Source organism: Vigna umbellata, chromosome 4 (assembly GCF_029865625.1).
Source record: "Vigna umbellata cultivar VRB3 chromosome 4, Vumbellata_1.0, whole genome shotgun sequence".
Taxonomy (NCBI): domain Eukaryota; kingdom Viridiplantae; phylum Streptophyta; class Magnoliopsida; order Fabales; family Fabaceae; genus Vigna; species Vigna umbellata.
This window is the reverse complement of record NC_142168.1, coordinates 51,968,780-51,986,053: the sequence shown is the minus strand read 5'-3', so window position 1 is coordinate 51,986,053 and position 17,274 is coordinate 51,968,780. Positions and strand designations below refer to the sequence as shown.

The 17,274-nt window shown below is 35.8% G+C and overlaps 1 protein-coding gene across 1 annotated transcript; it reads right to left on the bottom strand.

The window, feature by feature from the left end:
* Nucleotides 1-14,488: 14,488 nt before the first annotated feature.
* LOC148200555 (uncharacterized) lies at nucleotides 14,489-15,619 on the bottom strand. The gene has a single exon (XM_088112985.1). The coding sequence runs from the start codon at nucleotides 15,617-15,619 to the stop codon at nucleotides 14,489-14,491; it is 1,131 nt and encodes a 376-aa protein (XP_087969111.1).
* Nucleotides 15,620-17,274: the final 1,655 nt, after the last annotated feature.

Below are 17,274 nucleotides of genomic sequence, written 5' to 3'. Positions count from 1 at the left end.
CATTGATTAATTAGCAGATTTGTTATTTGGCCAGCTACACCGAACTGGTTTTTCTTTGCAGAGTCTGTGAGTCATTCATACTTGGTTTTAAATTCTTTGCCAAGTTCTGATTCAAATTTTCCCAGTATTGACTTTGTTTCATTGGCATCTATTGAGGTATATGAATCTGCATAATTGCATTAAAACTGTTTACAACAATGATTGAACTTAGTTTGAACTTCTGAGTTTGTGATCCATAATGTGCATTCACTGTTTTCACTTTGCTATCAATTCTGCAATTGAGAATACATTTTGGTCACTCAAGGAAGCCTAAACTAGTAGTATTTGAAACTATAATTGTGGTTGAGAGTGATTAGTCTCTTGTTTTCCTTTGGATATTTTCTTTGCGTTGAACCATGTTCATTTTCCTTTGACAAAAAAATCTGATTAAGTTGAAAACTGATTAAGTGATCTGTTGTGAACTGTGACTGAAAATAGCAAGTTCTAAAGTGTTATCCAACTCAGATTTGGCTATCAAATTGTGAAAAAAAAAAAGCAAGGAGAACTGGTGCAATTAACAATAGTGTTCACTGTTTCAGTAAACTATCTCTGCCAAAAATCAGATATAACTTTCTTCAATCATAACTGGTTCAACTTAAGTCCTTTTTATTGTTTTTAAAATCTGTTCTAGTTCTATTCCTTAGGTTCTATTTGTTGTGCTTACTGTGATCAAAAGCTTTGTTTCTTGCTTGTCATTGTTGAATGTTCTAGTTTTGTCTCAATGCATGTGCATTCTATTCTGCTGTTCTTAATTTGAGCTTTAATTGTTTTTTTTCATCTAATCTAGAGTCTGTCTACAGTGGTTATTGTATTGTGCTGTCAATTCCTTTGCTTTAGTGGCTGTCCTGTTCTGTTCTACCTGTCTGTCCATTACTTTGATCTTTGCCTAGCCATTTCTTTATTACTTGAGAAGCTTTTTCACTCTGGATTTCTGGAAATTGAAAGAAGGTTTGTGTGCTTGGTAGCATCTTAGGTGGTGGTGGTCTGAAAGACTTTCCAGCTTTGTACTGCCAAGGGAGAATCTCCCTTCCAATTCTTTCCATTTTGAGTGCTTTAAGCTTTAAGAGAGACTGATTTTTGTGAGCTTTGTGTGGCTGCATCTAAGAGCCAAATTTCTTGTTAAGAGTGTGTTTTTGTTTAAGTGCTGAAATACGTTTTGAACTTGAAATGTGCTGACCATTTAGTTGTGCAGTTTTTGTTCTGATTAACATTTACAGGGAGTAAAGTTGTTCAAAAGCAGTTTGTAAGTGTGGGAAGTCTAACACAAGAGTACCTCAAGTGGAGCAAAAGGAGCTTTGCTACCTGCATAAACTACACCAAGCTGAATAGGGAGTCTCTTTATTCTATTGTGCAGTTTCGTGTTAGATTTGTGCATGACTAAAAATAGTAAACCATATTTGCTTGAATATTCTGTTTGGATATCATATGGTTTCATTTTTTTCCTTAACATGCGCAAACTGTTTCTTTATGTTAATTCAGACTAATAAATTGGGTTTGCTTAGCTATTTCTGAGTTTCATTTGACATTGCTTTGCATTGTGTAGTCTGCTGAACTAGTTGTGAATTTTCCGTGTAGTTTGGGAAAAGCCAAACTGATTGTACTGTAGCAGATTGTAAAGTGTGTGCTGAATCCGTGAGACAAGTAGCATTTACATCTTGCTATGCAGTTTTGACTAAAGGGCCATTCTTCTACCTTATTGTGTGGCTTTTGTGCCCTAGAGGGTCAAATCATGCCCAATGCTCTGAGACTGATCTCATCATTATGTATGGAATACTTCAGAGCATTCCACTCAATTGGCCTCACCTGATTCAGACAATAATGTTCAAAGCCAAAAGGTTAGATGCTGCACCTCTTCCATATCCTCTTCCTGTTTCCCAAATTTGTGAGTACAAAGGAGTAGATGTCACAAATGAACATCATGAGACTGTCCTTTCGGGTCATAAGATTGGAGATAACTCCCTGAGGCAAATGGGTTTTATCAAACAAGGACTCTCCTACATCCACCCTAAGGATGTCATTGGTGGGCAAGAAAATGAAGACGAAGCTGCGGATATCCCCATGCCTGACCCCACACATGTTACTGGCCCATCTCATGTGCACGAGGAATATATTCTAGAGAGTCTCTCTAGACAAATGACTGAGATGGCTCGCCTCCAAAATGAGATGATGAACATTCAAAACACTCGCCATGAAGAAATATGTACTCATCTCAAGCATCTAGACACTAAGATTTCAGAATTAGAGCGTCACTTTAATAGTGACGCAAGTGATGAGTTCTAGATCCTCTTTGTTTGTTTTGTTGTTTATCTTTATAATTATGCATTTTTTTAAATTCAATAAAAAGTTGTTCCTTTCTTTTTCTTCTATGCATAATTTCTTTTTATTAAGGGGGAGCACATGTTTTTTTCTTATGATCAAAAAGAGGGAGAAGATAGTTTAAACTCTTTATTTCTTTATTTTTCTATTAATCTCTCCTTTCGTAAGTTGTGGTTGTTTCAGATTATTAAAAAGCTTTAAACTCAGAAGAATTTTTGATCATCATAAAAAAGGGAGAGAATGTTAGCAAAAATCAAAGATGAAGTTTTGATGATGAACAGATTTGCACAAGTCAAGATCCATAAAGACAAATTGAAGATCTTTGTATTTTATAAAGCTTTTATAATAATCAAAGTTGATGTAATAGTGCTCAAATATGTTTTAGGGTTGATTCTTGTAATTTATAGTTGATTTATTTACTGTTGAGAATCATCCACAAGTTTTTTTAATCGATTAAACCCAGTTTTAATCGATTAAAACGAGGCTGGCACTGAAAACCCAATTGCCCCTGTAATAATCGATTAAAGCTAATAATAATCGATTAGTTAATCGATTATGCCTGAGAATAATCGATTAATACTAGCCGTTGGGGGTTTCAGATTTGAAAAACTAGCCGTTGTACTCATTTTAATCGATTAATACTTGTGTTAATCGATTAAATACGTTAGATGGCCCGTTTTCGAAGAATGGAAGGGTATTAGGCTGAGTCTATAAGGTGGCTCACTCTTAATCTCAAAAACAACTCTTCCCTTGTGAAAAACATCTTTGAACTCTTTGAGAACTCTGTGAGATTGTTGAAGCTAAGGAAACTCTTGTCTGCAAAGTCCTAAAGTGCTACTACGGTGACAGAGGAATAGCTTGTTCATCCTTGGTGTATCCGAGGAAGTGCCTGGAAGAGAATCATCCTTTGTGAAGCATTCGAAGGAGGTGGTCATCCTTTGTGAAGATTTAAAGGAAGTGTAAGTTTGTCTCTTGTGGTTTCAAGAGAGGTGGTATTTCTAAACTCTTACAAATTGTTTTTCTTTGTGATTAATATTTGTAACTGTTTTGTGTTAGTGAAAAAGGTTTATCTTGTTTGAGATAAGCGACTGGACGTAGGATCCGAGTGATCTGAACCAGGATAAAATCACCTGTGCAATTTTTCTCTTTCCCTTACTCTGTCATTTATATTTAATTATCTGCCCACTAAGAAAAATTAAGAGAAAAATAATAAAAGGTACAATAAAAGTATATAACCAATTCACCCCCCCCCCCTCTTGGTTTGTTCCACGCTAATAATTCTGTTGCAGCGATTCTAACATTAAGCTCCTAATCGTAATGCATAATTAATTATTAGGGATGCAAGGGATTGTGGTCTAGTAATTAAGGATATGCTTTCTTCAACGAGGGATCGCATTTTAAGTAATTTAGAGAGTGACGTTAACAATTGAATGAAGAAGATGAATTAATATATGCATGAGAGTAAGGACAGTGAAATCTAAACCCCAACAACATTATCATCTCATATTGTCAACTTCATCCATTCATTCTAGTGTTTAGCCTCAATTGATCAAATTGCATTCATGTTTATTTTTAATTCATTTGCATTCAAAACCCCAAAAATTGTTCTTAAGTCTTAATTGGCAGGATGTTTATAAAATTGTGGAACTTGAGTGAACCTATGAGAGGTTGGGCTCTGGAGTTTATTGTTGAATGTTATTGCTTTGGAACCATAGTTGATTTTGCCGGAGTTTCTCTGTTGAACTATTTTCTTGCTTGTTACAAATGATCAAGGCCATATGTTCTTCTCCCTTGTAAGCTAGTGCTAACATTTTAACCCAAATAAATATTTTTGTTTTATCCTTTGAACCTTGAGTTGGATGTGAAAGAACCTTTGAAATCTTGGCCTTGAGTTGAGTAAAGTATGCATGTATGGTATAAGAGAATGATTCAAGTTTAGGGTTGTTGGGAAATTGAAAAAAAAGAAAAAGAAATAAAAAGAAAAAGAAAAAGAGCATTGAGTAAAGCAAGAGAAGAAAGAAGAAGAAGAGAAGGATGAGCTTAATGAATAAAAGTTGGGATTAAGTTGAGAAGTGGTTTCTCAAGTGAAAAGTAGAAAGAGAGGTTAATGTTAAATTATGAAGTAAATTGTTCACTCTCTTAACTCAAGGAACTTTGTTGTCCAGAAAAACCAGTTTTCTTCTTAGCCAGCCATAATACAAGCCTTAAAAAGTCCTTGTGATGATAACTTGCTTGTGAATGTGTTTGATGTTGTTTAAATGAAAGACAAAGTTGATTTGTGTGACATTGTGATGGTAGATGGTAGAGTGAAAGAGACCCTTCATTGTACACCTTTGAGCTTGAGTGAAACACTTTCTTTGGTGAGGAAAGATTCCATGCACTATAGGATAACATTTTGCTTTGGTTATTGATCACTCTTAAGGCCTTGCATCAGTTGTGTATGCTTTGTGTTGTGAGCACCATAGTTGAAGCTTGATTGGTTAAAACATCATTATATCTTGACTGATCTTGCTATGATGAGCAGACATGAGTAATTACTTGTTTTAGGAGAAAATGCTTTTTGGTGTGCTAGACCATTGTAGTATGACTATGTTGTTTAAGCCCTCTTTTGGGGACAAGCAAAGTTTCAAGTTTGAGGTTGTGAGAATGGTTGATTTTACTGTTATCAGTGATGCAATTTTGATACTAAATCAACTCTCTTTGACTGTGAAGCTTACTTAAACTCTTATTTTTAGTTAAATTTTGTGAATAAGTTAGTCGAGGTTATACCTAATGATTTTGATCACTAATTCCCTCAATTTTGTAGGTTATTGGTATATTTTGGAAGAAGAATAAATTATCAAGGAGTTGGAACCCTGAAAGGACAACAAAAGTACCATAAAAGAAGGCTGTAGAAGGCTCAAGGACGCCTGGTTAACCTTTTCTGGGCCCTGGGCGCTGGTTGCCCCTTTTAGGGGCTTTGAGCGCTGATGGTCGCATAAGGATGCCTGGTTGCCTTCTTCTGGGGCGTTGAGCATTGGAGGCCACACAACCATGCCTAGTTGCCCTCTTCTTGGGTGTTGAGCGCCAATTATCCCGTAGCACGCCTGGTTGCCCACTCAAGGGGTGCTGAGCGCCACTCTTCGCGGAGTCTCGCCTGGTTGCCCCTAGTTGGGGCACTAAGCACCAACAACATTGGCTTATGTGGCACTTCTGATCTATTTGAAGGCCTTTACGAACTATGGTGGATATCTTTTGACGGCTGAAGCACAAAAAGGTTTTCTTCGACCCTTTGGAGGAAGATTGGGCATGTGGGAGCTTTCCTTATTTCCTTCTAGGGTTTCCATCTCATTTACATTCTTCCATTGTAAGCCAACGTTCTCCATGACAATGGAGAGCAAAATTCATTTATTTTTGGGGAAAGATGTAACCTTTGATCTTCATGTAGTTGAACATGTTTTGAATATTTTATGCTTCTTTCATTGGATGCTAGTGATTTTCTCCTATTCTTAATGTTTGTTATGCTTTTGGCCACTCATAGATTGATGAATTGATTTTTTTGTTACTGGGAAATACTTAGGAACCATGATCTGGAGGATTTCATCTAAAGGAAATATTATCTAGGGATAGAAATAGGATGTTTAGTTGTCTTAAGCTTCTTTTCTTAATGCAAAATTGGTTATTAGGGTTTCAAGGGATTGTTGTCTAATAATCAAGGCTAGGCTTTTTACGCCAAGGGATTGGGTTCTAAGTAATTTTGTAAGTGACATTAACATTCCAATGAAGAAGATGAGTTATAATATGCATGAAAGTGAAGTAGGTGAAATCTAACCCCAACAACATCATCATCTCATATCATCTCAATACCTTTCATTCATTCTTGTTTTAGTTTCAAAAGATCAATTTTACACTCAAGTTATTATGTTTACTTTTATTGCATTAAATGTCATTCCATGGAATCGTTCTTTAGCCTTAACTAGTTAATTTATTATACGATTGTTTAGTGTCACGAGTCTCTTCGGAAACGATACTTGGTCTTACCATTTTATATTACTTGATACGATTTGGTACACTTGCCAATTAGTTAACAAAACTCCCACATATCTTCCACTCTTTCAACTCTTCCATAGACTTGGGCAGCTTTTCAGCACAAACTATCAACAAACAGTCTTGGCTTTAAAGCCATCACGATGTGTTGTAAGGCAAAGTCAGGATGCAAATCCTTAATTTGCCATACGGTCTGGTTGTAACACGAAATGAAGGCCTAAAGCGATTCATCATTGTTCTACTTCAGATTCATTAGAGATAGGGTTGTCAGGTCTTGGACTCGACTCGATGCAAACTGTTGACCGAAGACTTCTTCTTGAAGTTCTCCAAAAATATGGGCAGTAAAAGATGGAACCACGCCAACACTTCTCCTTGAAGTGGTAGGGAGAAAGCTTTGTACTAGATTACATCGTTAGCGGTGTGGAAAGCCATGCGGCTGATGTACATTGTCGGAACAATCGGTACCATTATAGAGTCGCGCAGCGGAATAAAATATTCGGAAAGCGTGTTACGGTCACAAATCAAGTTTTGATGGTCCGTTTTAGAAAAACAATTTTCTTAGAGAAAATTTATCAAACAATTAATGTGCATAAAACAATAAAGAGAGTAGGGAGTAGAAAAAATTGATACACTAGATTTTTGTCCTGGTTCGATTCAAAAGAATCTACGTCCAGTTGTTAATCACTATAAAAACTTATTAACGTTTTCACTAAAATCAGTTTCACAAATTACAATAAGAGTTAATAGAAAACAGAGAGATAAAACCTTCCTTCGACGAACAAACCGGAAGATGACCACCTTGCCAACTCGAAGAGAACCGCTCCGACTATCGACACACGAAACGCGAGCTTCTCCTATTCACAGACCAGGCAAAGCACTTGAACTAGCTTTTTAGAACTTCCTCAGACACACTGTATTCTCAAAAAGCTCAGAGTTTTCTTCTTAGAGTTTTGGAAGAACCTTATATAGCCAACAATTCTGAATTCGTAGAGATGAATTATAACTGCCATAGAATTATAGCTTCTAATAATCGATTAAATGCGTAACAATTCTGGAAGTACAAGTTTTTCTAAGTATTACATGTTTAAAGCCTTTCCTAATACATTTATAATCTACAAAGTGCTTTTAAAACAATTAGAACAGTCTATCTTCTTGCAACATCATCAAAATCATTTATCTTCAAATTTACCAATGCTCCTCATTGGTAACAATCTCCCCCTTTTTGATGATGATCAAAAATCACTTTTTAAAAGCAACTTTGGGTTATCTGCAAAAGATACAAACTGATAGACAACAATAAGAGTTAGTAGTAACTACATACATATTTCTCTCCCTTTTTGATCATAAGCAAAAAGAGTTATAATGCTCCCCCTTAATATGAGCTCCCCCTCAATTAAACAATGTATGTACTAAAACAATAGATCATATTATTCATGAAAACATTAAAGATTACAAGGGCACATAAAGCAAGACATGAACATGATAAAACATCCTAGGAATTCAAAACAAAAATTTCTCCCCCTAAATGTAATATTTCCCTTAAACTTAAAAACAGATTCTGAAAAATATTGTAAGATCTATTCAGTCCAATGCAATGCAGAAATACTTACAAGCTAGTTGAAATTAGTATTTGCAATTCCAAACTAGTTTCAATAATTCTAGGTAGATCAAATTCAACTTTTATCAGACTTAATTAATTCATTGAATTCAACAGTCAGTTTCCAAACGAATTAGAAATTAATGATTCTACAAATAATTTATGAGCTAGAATGAATGCAATAGTAGCTTAAATGAATGTGATCACAGCTACTCCAGGTTCAACAAGAAAGCATTTCAGCTAGCACAATCAGTTCAAAAACTAATTTTGACAGCACAAACTTCAACTTCCCAAACACCAACTGATTCATGCACTCTCATATCCCAATTTGTTCAACTTCACAAATTTAGCTATGCATATCAAAACAACATATGCAAAAATTCAATCACAAGAGCTGATTCAGGTTTTATCTTTCAACATTTTTAAACAAAATAATTTACATCAAAATTATGCAAATTTGATCTGTTCATTTACTGCATCCAAGCTCTCAATGTATATTATCATAACTCATTCATTATGCATTTGAACTTAAAAACAAGTCTCCATAGAATCTTTGAAATAGAAATGACAATTTAAATTTCACATGTCTTAATCATCCAAAATTGCTAATGAAAATCTGTCAGCCAACTCATTTAAATGACTTTTTCATAGTTTTTTATGCTTGACAGAGATTACACCAAAGGTAACTTCAACGTACTCATGAAATTGAAAACTAAGTCAGTTAAACACAAATTCAATAGATAATTATCAACAAAGCACTGAAATAACAATGCACATGGCTTTACATGACATGAATGAAATTCAACACATGAATATCTTAAATAGATGAATTTCACTTGATCAAAATGTGTAAACAGACAAGAACACAACACAGGATGAATGAAATAGTGATGAACATATCATTTGCCTAACCAGAAATGAATATAACAATAATTAAATAATGAAAGATCAAGTAAAAACAAGATGCAACATCACAGTTTAAACAACACTTAGCTCAAATACTTGGTGCTTGAACGAAGGCTTTTGGATACCACTTGATGGAGTTACATCCTGGCTTGTAGCATCAATTCAAACAGCAGAATACCATAAAGCTCTCGTATCCTTTTGAAAAATTAACCTGCAAAGTAAAACCAGTATAGTTTTTGTACCCATAATCTCATTTGGGTCCTTTGAGGTTAGAGACATATTACTTTATAACAGGAATCCAAGCATATTTCCCATTTGGAACATCAAAATGTTTAATTCTACATTGGTTTGAAGTATGTCCCTTTTTCATGCAATAAAAACAACAAACATCATGCACCTTATTTTTCACAAAAGTCCCTTTCTCAACCCAAACTCTATTAGTTCTCTTAAATTTAGACTTTTTATGATGATGCATGTTTATATTTCTAACATTGCTCTTTCTAAAAACATTTTGAACATGTGAGATAGGCTTGATTCCTTTAGAAAGTAAATTTTCCAGTATGTCAATGTCAAACATGTGACTTTTACAAGATAAACACTCAATAGGTTGTACAATAACATCAGATTCAGATAATTTAGTTTCTAGACTACTAACTTTGTTTCTCAAAACAACTTCGTCATCTAGTACTTTTTCATACTTCAATTTCAATTCTTTAAATTCCTTTTTCATATTTTTATGAGCAGCATTCAATGTTTCAGATTCATCAAGTAATTCAAGAAACGCCTTTTGTAAATCAAATTCATTATCAACCCAAGCAATGTGGACCTTCTTCTTTTTGTGAATTTTCTTGATAATTGGACAAATAGCTTTTATATGGCCTCTTTCACTACATCCATTGATGGAAGACCATCTAAGACGCACATTGGACCTCTTACTAGAGCCATGGCAAAGAGGATTCAAGAGGAAGAAGGATCACCTACCATTTTGCTTTTATGGAAGGTAATTTACATTGATTCTTTTTCCCATAATTAAAAGCACATTTTTCCTTGCTTTGTAGGATTAATAAAAAGCAGCTGCCAATATAAAGACTTGGGGGAAAAGCTTGCTGCCCAAACTATCAAACAAAGGTGTTTTACATGTGTGCTGCTGACCAAAACCATCAAAACAGAATTTGGCGCTTTCCATTTTCAAACTTGCTGCCCAAGAATTCACATGAGCTGTGTGAGCTGCTGCCCAAACCAAAATTGACACCATTCATTTCAGTTTAATTGTTATTTCATTTTGAATGTCATTTCAGATGTGAGGCTCTTATTTCCCTATAAATAAGAGACCTCTTTCACCATGTAAAGAACTTTTGAGCGTAGTAAATTGCTGCTGAAATTAACTTCCAGCCCTAATGCTCTTGAGTCATTTATTCTCTCTACTTTCTCTTCCCTTTCCTCTAGCTTCCTTCCATTGTAGGAAGGCCTTCTAAGTTGTGAGGTTCCCACACATACTCATTCCACTCAAACACACCAACCATCAATCAATCTCACTCAATTTCCACTGCATTCACACTGCTGATTTCAATCCGCTGCACCAATATTGTTCTCGGTTTTTGAAGCTTTGTCTGCAAGGTCCAGGTCATTCTAAGCATGTCTAAGCTTCCATCAAGTGGTATCAGAGCCTTGGTTGTCCACGCAAACCAAAGCTAAGTTCCTCTTCCATTTTCTCCTTCCAATGGTGATCTAATTTCTGTTTCAGTTTTCCAAATCAGTGTGTTCTGTTTTGTTTCCAGAGGTGTTGTTTTTCATTTCTGTTTTGCTATGTATTACTTTTCCAGTAGTTCAATTTGAGTTTCCTTTGTGTGTTGATGTTGTCCTTTCATTTTAATCGGTGAAACTTCATTTTTTGAGTCAATTTCAGCCTTATAATTCAAAATTCCGTGCTGTTATAGTCTTGTGCAATTGTTGTAGTATTTTTTTTCTATTTTGTTTAGTTTCCTGATTCTGTTGGAGTATATTGTGTTAATTGATTTGCAAGTGCTAAACAAGCTGTATATATACCAAATAAGGCAATGAGGACTTGATCTAGCCCGGGTTATACAAGTTGAAGCATTAAAAGTGTAAATCAGATTTGAATTTGGTGTGAATTTTGTTGCAAAAATTAAATCTGGTGCAACACTGTTGAGAGGGTCGCACCTCCCACAAAAGTTGTGCATAAAAGAATGCAGTATAGACTAGGCAGTGACTCCTAGGTCGTCTCTCAAGGACCAATTTGTGGTTCGAATCTCAGATCACACACGTAGTGGGGGGTTTGATGGTTTGGTTGCGAATAAATAAAAAAAAGCGTTTTAAATAAAATTCAAAATAGTAAAACTAGATTAAGACAGTAAAAACGAAATTGACACATTAAAATGAAATTACAGCAACTTGAAATAGTAAAATCAATCCGAAACATCTAAAATACAGAAAATCAGTTCAAAATATGATATAAAATATTTTAAAGCAAAGGAAATGAAAGAAAATAAAACTTATGACCCATTCATCTACCAAAAGAAATTAAACATTGCAAATGCTTATAAAGAACTACCTCCTTAGCCGTGACACATCCATGTATTCAATCCAAAGAAAATTAAAATAATTTACATGCTTTTCTTGGTTACTCCTTACGTGAATGGTGCACTTCCAACATCTTATTTTATTTTAATCACCACATGCTCCACTTATTTCCCAAAAGCATTTGAAATGAAAGCTATCACCGTGTTCAACTATACCACTAAAGAAAGTCACCATCCTAAGTAATTAAAACCCTTCATATGTGACAACACACCACTTTCTCCTTACTAAACCGTGACACCACATCTCCAACGTTGGACATGGCTCTCTTCTCCACTACACCGAGAGCTCTTTCTCAAATTTGACAATTTTTTGGGTTCATTTCTTTTAAGTGATAGCATCTTTCTCTAGCATCTAAGGAATTAAAAGAAGTAAAACCTTGCTTCTGTAATTGAAAGAAACCGAAACCGAGAACTCCCTCATCAAATAAACACTTTCTTTTTGAGTTATTTTCTTTTACTGATTAGGTGATGGAAATCTATTTGCTACTCTACTGCTAAAGCAAAATAAATGAACTTGTTCTTTGGTTCAACACAAAGCCGAGAATCACCTTCCCAAAGGTTACAAAATGCAAGAAGAGATTTTATAAAGGAGCAGGAAGCTAAATGAAATATGCAATCAGGATTCAAGAAAAGGAATAAACATCAACCAATTCATTCATCACGAAAAACACATTACAGTTCTCTTGAAATAAAAACATTCAAAGTGAAAGAACAAACAAGTAGTGCCTGGCTTGCTCCTGGCCGAATGCTTCTCCTTCCAGTCTCCACACCAGTTTGCTTTCTCCTTCTTCAATCCATGCTGGGTGTACTCCTCCGTAACTTCTCTATGTGTAGAATCATGGAAGTGGAATAATACCAAGAGCTCCCCCCCCCTTAAACTAATAAATAAACCTCTTTTTAAGTGGCGGCTGGAGCCCTCCAAGTGTGCACAATTCCCAGACCTCAGGGCTTCTTCACGTAGGCTCTCCCTTTAGCTTGGTGGACCGTGAGTTGCTGCTGCACCTCCTTTCTGCCAGCGTGCAACCCCCTTTTTTTTTCTTTGGGCCGTGGCAACTTCCCATTTGCTGGACCGTGAATGATTTCTTTCTTCCAGCACCACGTCTTCACTTCTTTGCTGGACCTTTCCGTGTGCCTCCAATGCTTGCTTCCATGGGCCCATGTTGTTGCCGTGTGCTCACCAAAATGTGCTTGGAATGTGAAGCCCATCATGTGTATGTGTTGCACGTTCCAGCCAAGAAAAACTGTGGTGGCTCCCACTTTTATTCCAATTGTTTTGCCAAAATAAGTTGTCATGGCCGTGCAACACCTTGCATTTTGCTTGTTGTGTTGGACAGAGATGCCCTGGACGTGTGGATTGCACCCCTTTTCTCTCAAGCATACACCACTCCCATGTGCATAAAGAAAAATGAAATCCACACCTCTCTCTTTTTAGTTTAAACAAAATTTATGTCACATCTTCTTTTGACCTCCAAAATGTCCCAAATATTATCCAACAATTTCCCTACAATTAATAATGCAAATAATTAGCTCAAATAATTCAAATTAATTAAAATAAGAATTTTTGGTCAAATTAAGCACAATTAGCAAAAACGGAAAAATACCGGACATTTTAGCACAATTCCCTAATTAAATCTAGTACAATAAACTAAGTGAAATTGAGAAAATATTGACAGAAACAGAATTACACAGTTCTCAAGGAATCTGGACCAAGAAAGGAAGTAGACAATATCCAACACAAAATCAAAGAAAGCAGATACTCATGAAATCATCCACGCAATTCAAAACATGGCAAAATGATTAATCAGTTCAAAAGGTGAATCAAAAGTAACAAAACCTCACAGATGCACTATCAGTGTTTCTCTCAAGTGTTTAGGGTAAATCAATGTCACTCAATGCACTCAAGAAAGCGAGCAACAACAGACTTGGCAAGCCTCTAATATCAACACTCAAACACATGCATGTTCAAATCAAAAGGTCTTTTATGGGTGAAATGGGGCCAAGGACAAGGGAGGATAAATGTGGATGAGAAGCTACAAACCAAAAGAAATAGAGGAGAAATGGGGGAACAAGTGTAAACACAGTCAACTCACACCCAAAACCTCTAATTCAATCCTCTTCTTGACTCCATTATTCACAAAAAAAAAATTCTTTTTTTTTCATTTTTTTTTCTATATTATTTTTTCATCCTGTCTCTATTTTTTTCTCTCTGTTTAGGACACAACTATAAGAGACAAGATACACAACATATTTACAAACATAAAACAAGAAGAGGAACCAACCAACCAATTCATCAGAAACCCCAAGGAGACCACACTTGTTCCCAAAACACTTCCAAAGCTCCAAAATTCCCTAAGGTTAAGGTAATATTGGTTTTTCACTTAGGGCTAGTGTATGAGCTTCAAAACAAAGAAATGAGGAAAGTATAGGCTCAAAAAAGGTTTTCAAAGAATCAGAACAAGGTAAGCTTATTTGGCTAGAGAGGCTCAAAAACAAAACTGCCTTTATCACTTCCAAACATGCATATCAATCAAGAATTATCAACAAGAGTCAAGCCAAGGCATATGCGCAAGCAATCAAGAGACGTATCACACACAAGAAAGAACATAAAGTGGCTCAAATCTCACACAGGGTAATTGTCACAATCGATTCAACCTCTCAAACATCATAATCATCTTGCCAAGCAAAGAAAAGCAAGGATTTCAAACCAAGTATCAATGAAGTGAAGGACACATCTACAACCTACACAAAGTCTAGAAATCAAGAGAAACATGCAAACTGTACACAAAACAAAACAAACACTACCTAGAAAAGAAAAAAATTTAACCAAGAAAACAAAAACTAACAAAGAAAAATAAAAATCTCCCCCAATAGACCACACTTAAACTACACAGTATCCTCAATGTGTCACAAACAATAAGATCAGAAATCAGAACAGTGAACAGATCATGGACAAGTTCAATAAAAGTACGGAAAGGGGGAGAAGAGAGAAAGAAAACTCCCCTGGTCATGGTGGCAGTTGCCAATTTTGGACTATCAGGGAGATGTCTTCTACCACAGGATTCAGCAAACAAGTTTTGAGGAGGAACAACTTCATCAGTACTGCCATATCATCCAAAACGAGATGTTTCTTCTTTCTTCTCCCAGCAAACTGTTCCATCAGTAGCTTTCCTTCTACTGGCAGTTGTTGAGTGTGTGACACCGGAATGGAGATCTCTGGCTCAGTCAAAGAAGTAGCAGTATACTCTCCTTCATTAATCATGATTTCCTTAATGTCAGCACCTGTATTCTCATTTAATTCTGCAACATGGTCATCAAACTCACAATTAATAGCATCTGTTATACGCTTAGAATCTGTCTGTAACACATAATCAATTTCAATACAAATCGGGCAAGAACCAGATTCACAATCACATTCAAAGTTCTCAGAGAACTGTGTCAGATCAAAGTTCAGTCCTAACTCTATAGAGTTATCAAATTGCACAGTTTCTACCTCAAAATCAATATTGATATATGCATCATCAATAGAATCAAAGGTCAGCTCAAGGCTATTATCATTCAAAATTTCATCACGGCAATCATGTCCATTCAAAACAACCTCTATACCAATGGGTTCAATGGCTGATACTGAATCAAAAATTTTAAAATGGTCAATCAAATCTGTATCAGTATCAGTCATGAATCCTATAGAATCAGTGTGCATCAAATCACAAGCATTTGAATGTATAGGCAAATCAGGTAAAGAGTTTGGAATCTTAAGTTCAGAATAAACCTGTTTTTGCTCATTGAAAATTTTCTTACCAATCTCCAAGTCGTCAGCTGCATCCTCAAGGCTATCATTTAAATCAAGATCAGTGCAAGGATAGTGAACATCAGGTATGTCAATGTGCTCTACAGGGAATAATGAATCCACAACATGAGTGTGCACATGTATATCAATATCAGAATCCAGAACAGGCTTAAATGGTTCAAGTTTTACCAATTCAAAAACATTAAAATTTACTTGAACCTCAGATACATGAGTAGGGATTTCAAGTTTACAGTAAACCTGCTCAGGTTTTTCCTTTACTACCTCACTTGGATTTTGACCCGCCAGCTTGCAGAGCAACTTCTTTGCCTCTGTTGGAGTTTTGTCCATCAAAGATCCACCAGCAGCTACATCCACTAATATCCTTTCATTGTCCAGGAGCCCTTCATAAAAGTAAATCAAGAGCAAATGCTCTGAAATTTGGTGGTTTGGACAGGTTGTGCAGAGCCTGTTAAACCTCTCCAATAATCTGCCAGGCTTTCTTCTTGAAATTGCTCAATGGCAGTGATCTCCCTCCTAATGCTGACTACCTTTGCTGCTGGAAAGAACTTGTTGAGGAATCTCTATTGTGTTTCCTGCCAACTATCAAAAGGATATTGGTATAGGAACCAGTCTCTTGCTGCACCTTGAAGGGACATTGGAAACACTTTCATCAACACTGTCTCCTTTGAAACATCAACAGGCCTCATCGACAAACACACCAAACAAAACTCCTTGAGGTGCCTGTATGGATCTTCATGTGCCAACCCATGGAATTTGGGAAGACTCTTGATCAGCTCATATATCCAGTCTTGAGAATCTGTCATCTCCTCTATTGTAGTGCAAAACCTGTCTCAGACCTGGACTTCCAATTCAAACAAAGATTAAACCAAACATATAGAAACATAACATGGGGGAAAACCATTATTTACATAATTTGAAACTTCCAGAAACAACAACTAAATGCACAAAATACAAAAATGATAAAAATCTAAACACACAAAAATTGATAAAAGAAGTAAACCCAAACAAGACTACCTAAACATCCTAAAACACATCACACAACACAACACAACACTAACACAACAAAAGACCTAAGACTGAACCGTTGGTCCCCGGCAACGGCGCCATTTTGTTGAGAGGGTCGCACGTCCCACAAAAGTTGTGCATAAAAGAATGCAGTATAGACTAGGCAGTGACTCCTAGGTCGTCTCTCAAGGACCAATTTGTGGTTCAAATCTCAGATCACACACATAGTGGGGGGGTTTGATGGTTTGGTTGCGAATAAATAAAAAAAAGCGTTTTAAATAAAATTCAAAATAGTAAAACTAGATTAAGACAGTAAAAACGAAATTGACACATTAAAATGAAATTACAGCAACTTGAAATAGTAAAATCAATCCGAAACATCTAAAATACAGAAAATCAGTTCAAAATATGATATAAAATATTTTAAAGCAAAGGAAATGAAAGAAAATAAAACTTATGACCCATTCATCTACCAAAAGAAATTAAACATTGCAAATGCTTATAAAGAACTACCTCCTTAGCCGTGACACATCCATGTATTCAATCCAAAGAAAATTAAAATAATTTACATGCTTTTCTTGGTTACTCCTTACGTGAATGGTGCACTTCCAACATCTTATTTTATTTTAATCACCACATGCTCCACTTATTTCCCAAAAGCATTTGAAATGAAAGCTATCACCGTGTTCAACTATACCACTAAAGAAAGTCACCATCCTAAGTAATTAAAACCCTTCATATGTGACAACACACCACTTTCTCCTTACTAAACCGTGACACCACATCTCCAACGTTGGACATGGCTCTCTTCTCCACTACACCGAGAGCTCTTTCTCAAATTTGACAATTTTTTGGGTTCATTTCTTTTAAGTGATAGCATCTTTCTCTAGCATCTAAGGAATTAAAAGAAGTAAAACCTTGCTTCTGTAATTGAAAGAAACCGAAACCGAGAACTCCCTCATCAAATAAACACTTTC

Excerpts from the sequence above, each read along its gene's own strand:
- LOC148200555 (XM_088112985.1), bottom strand. The coding sequence starts at position 15,619 with ATGGACAAAACTCCAACAGAGGCAAAGAAGTTGCTCTGCAAGCTGGCG.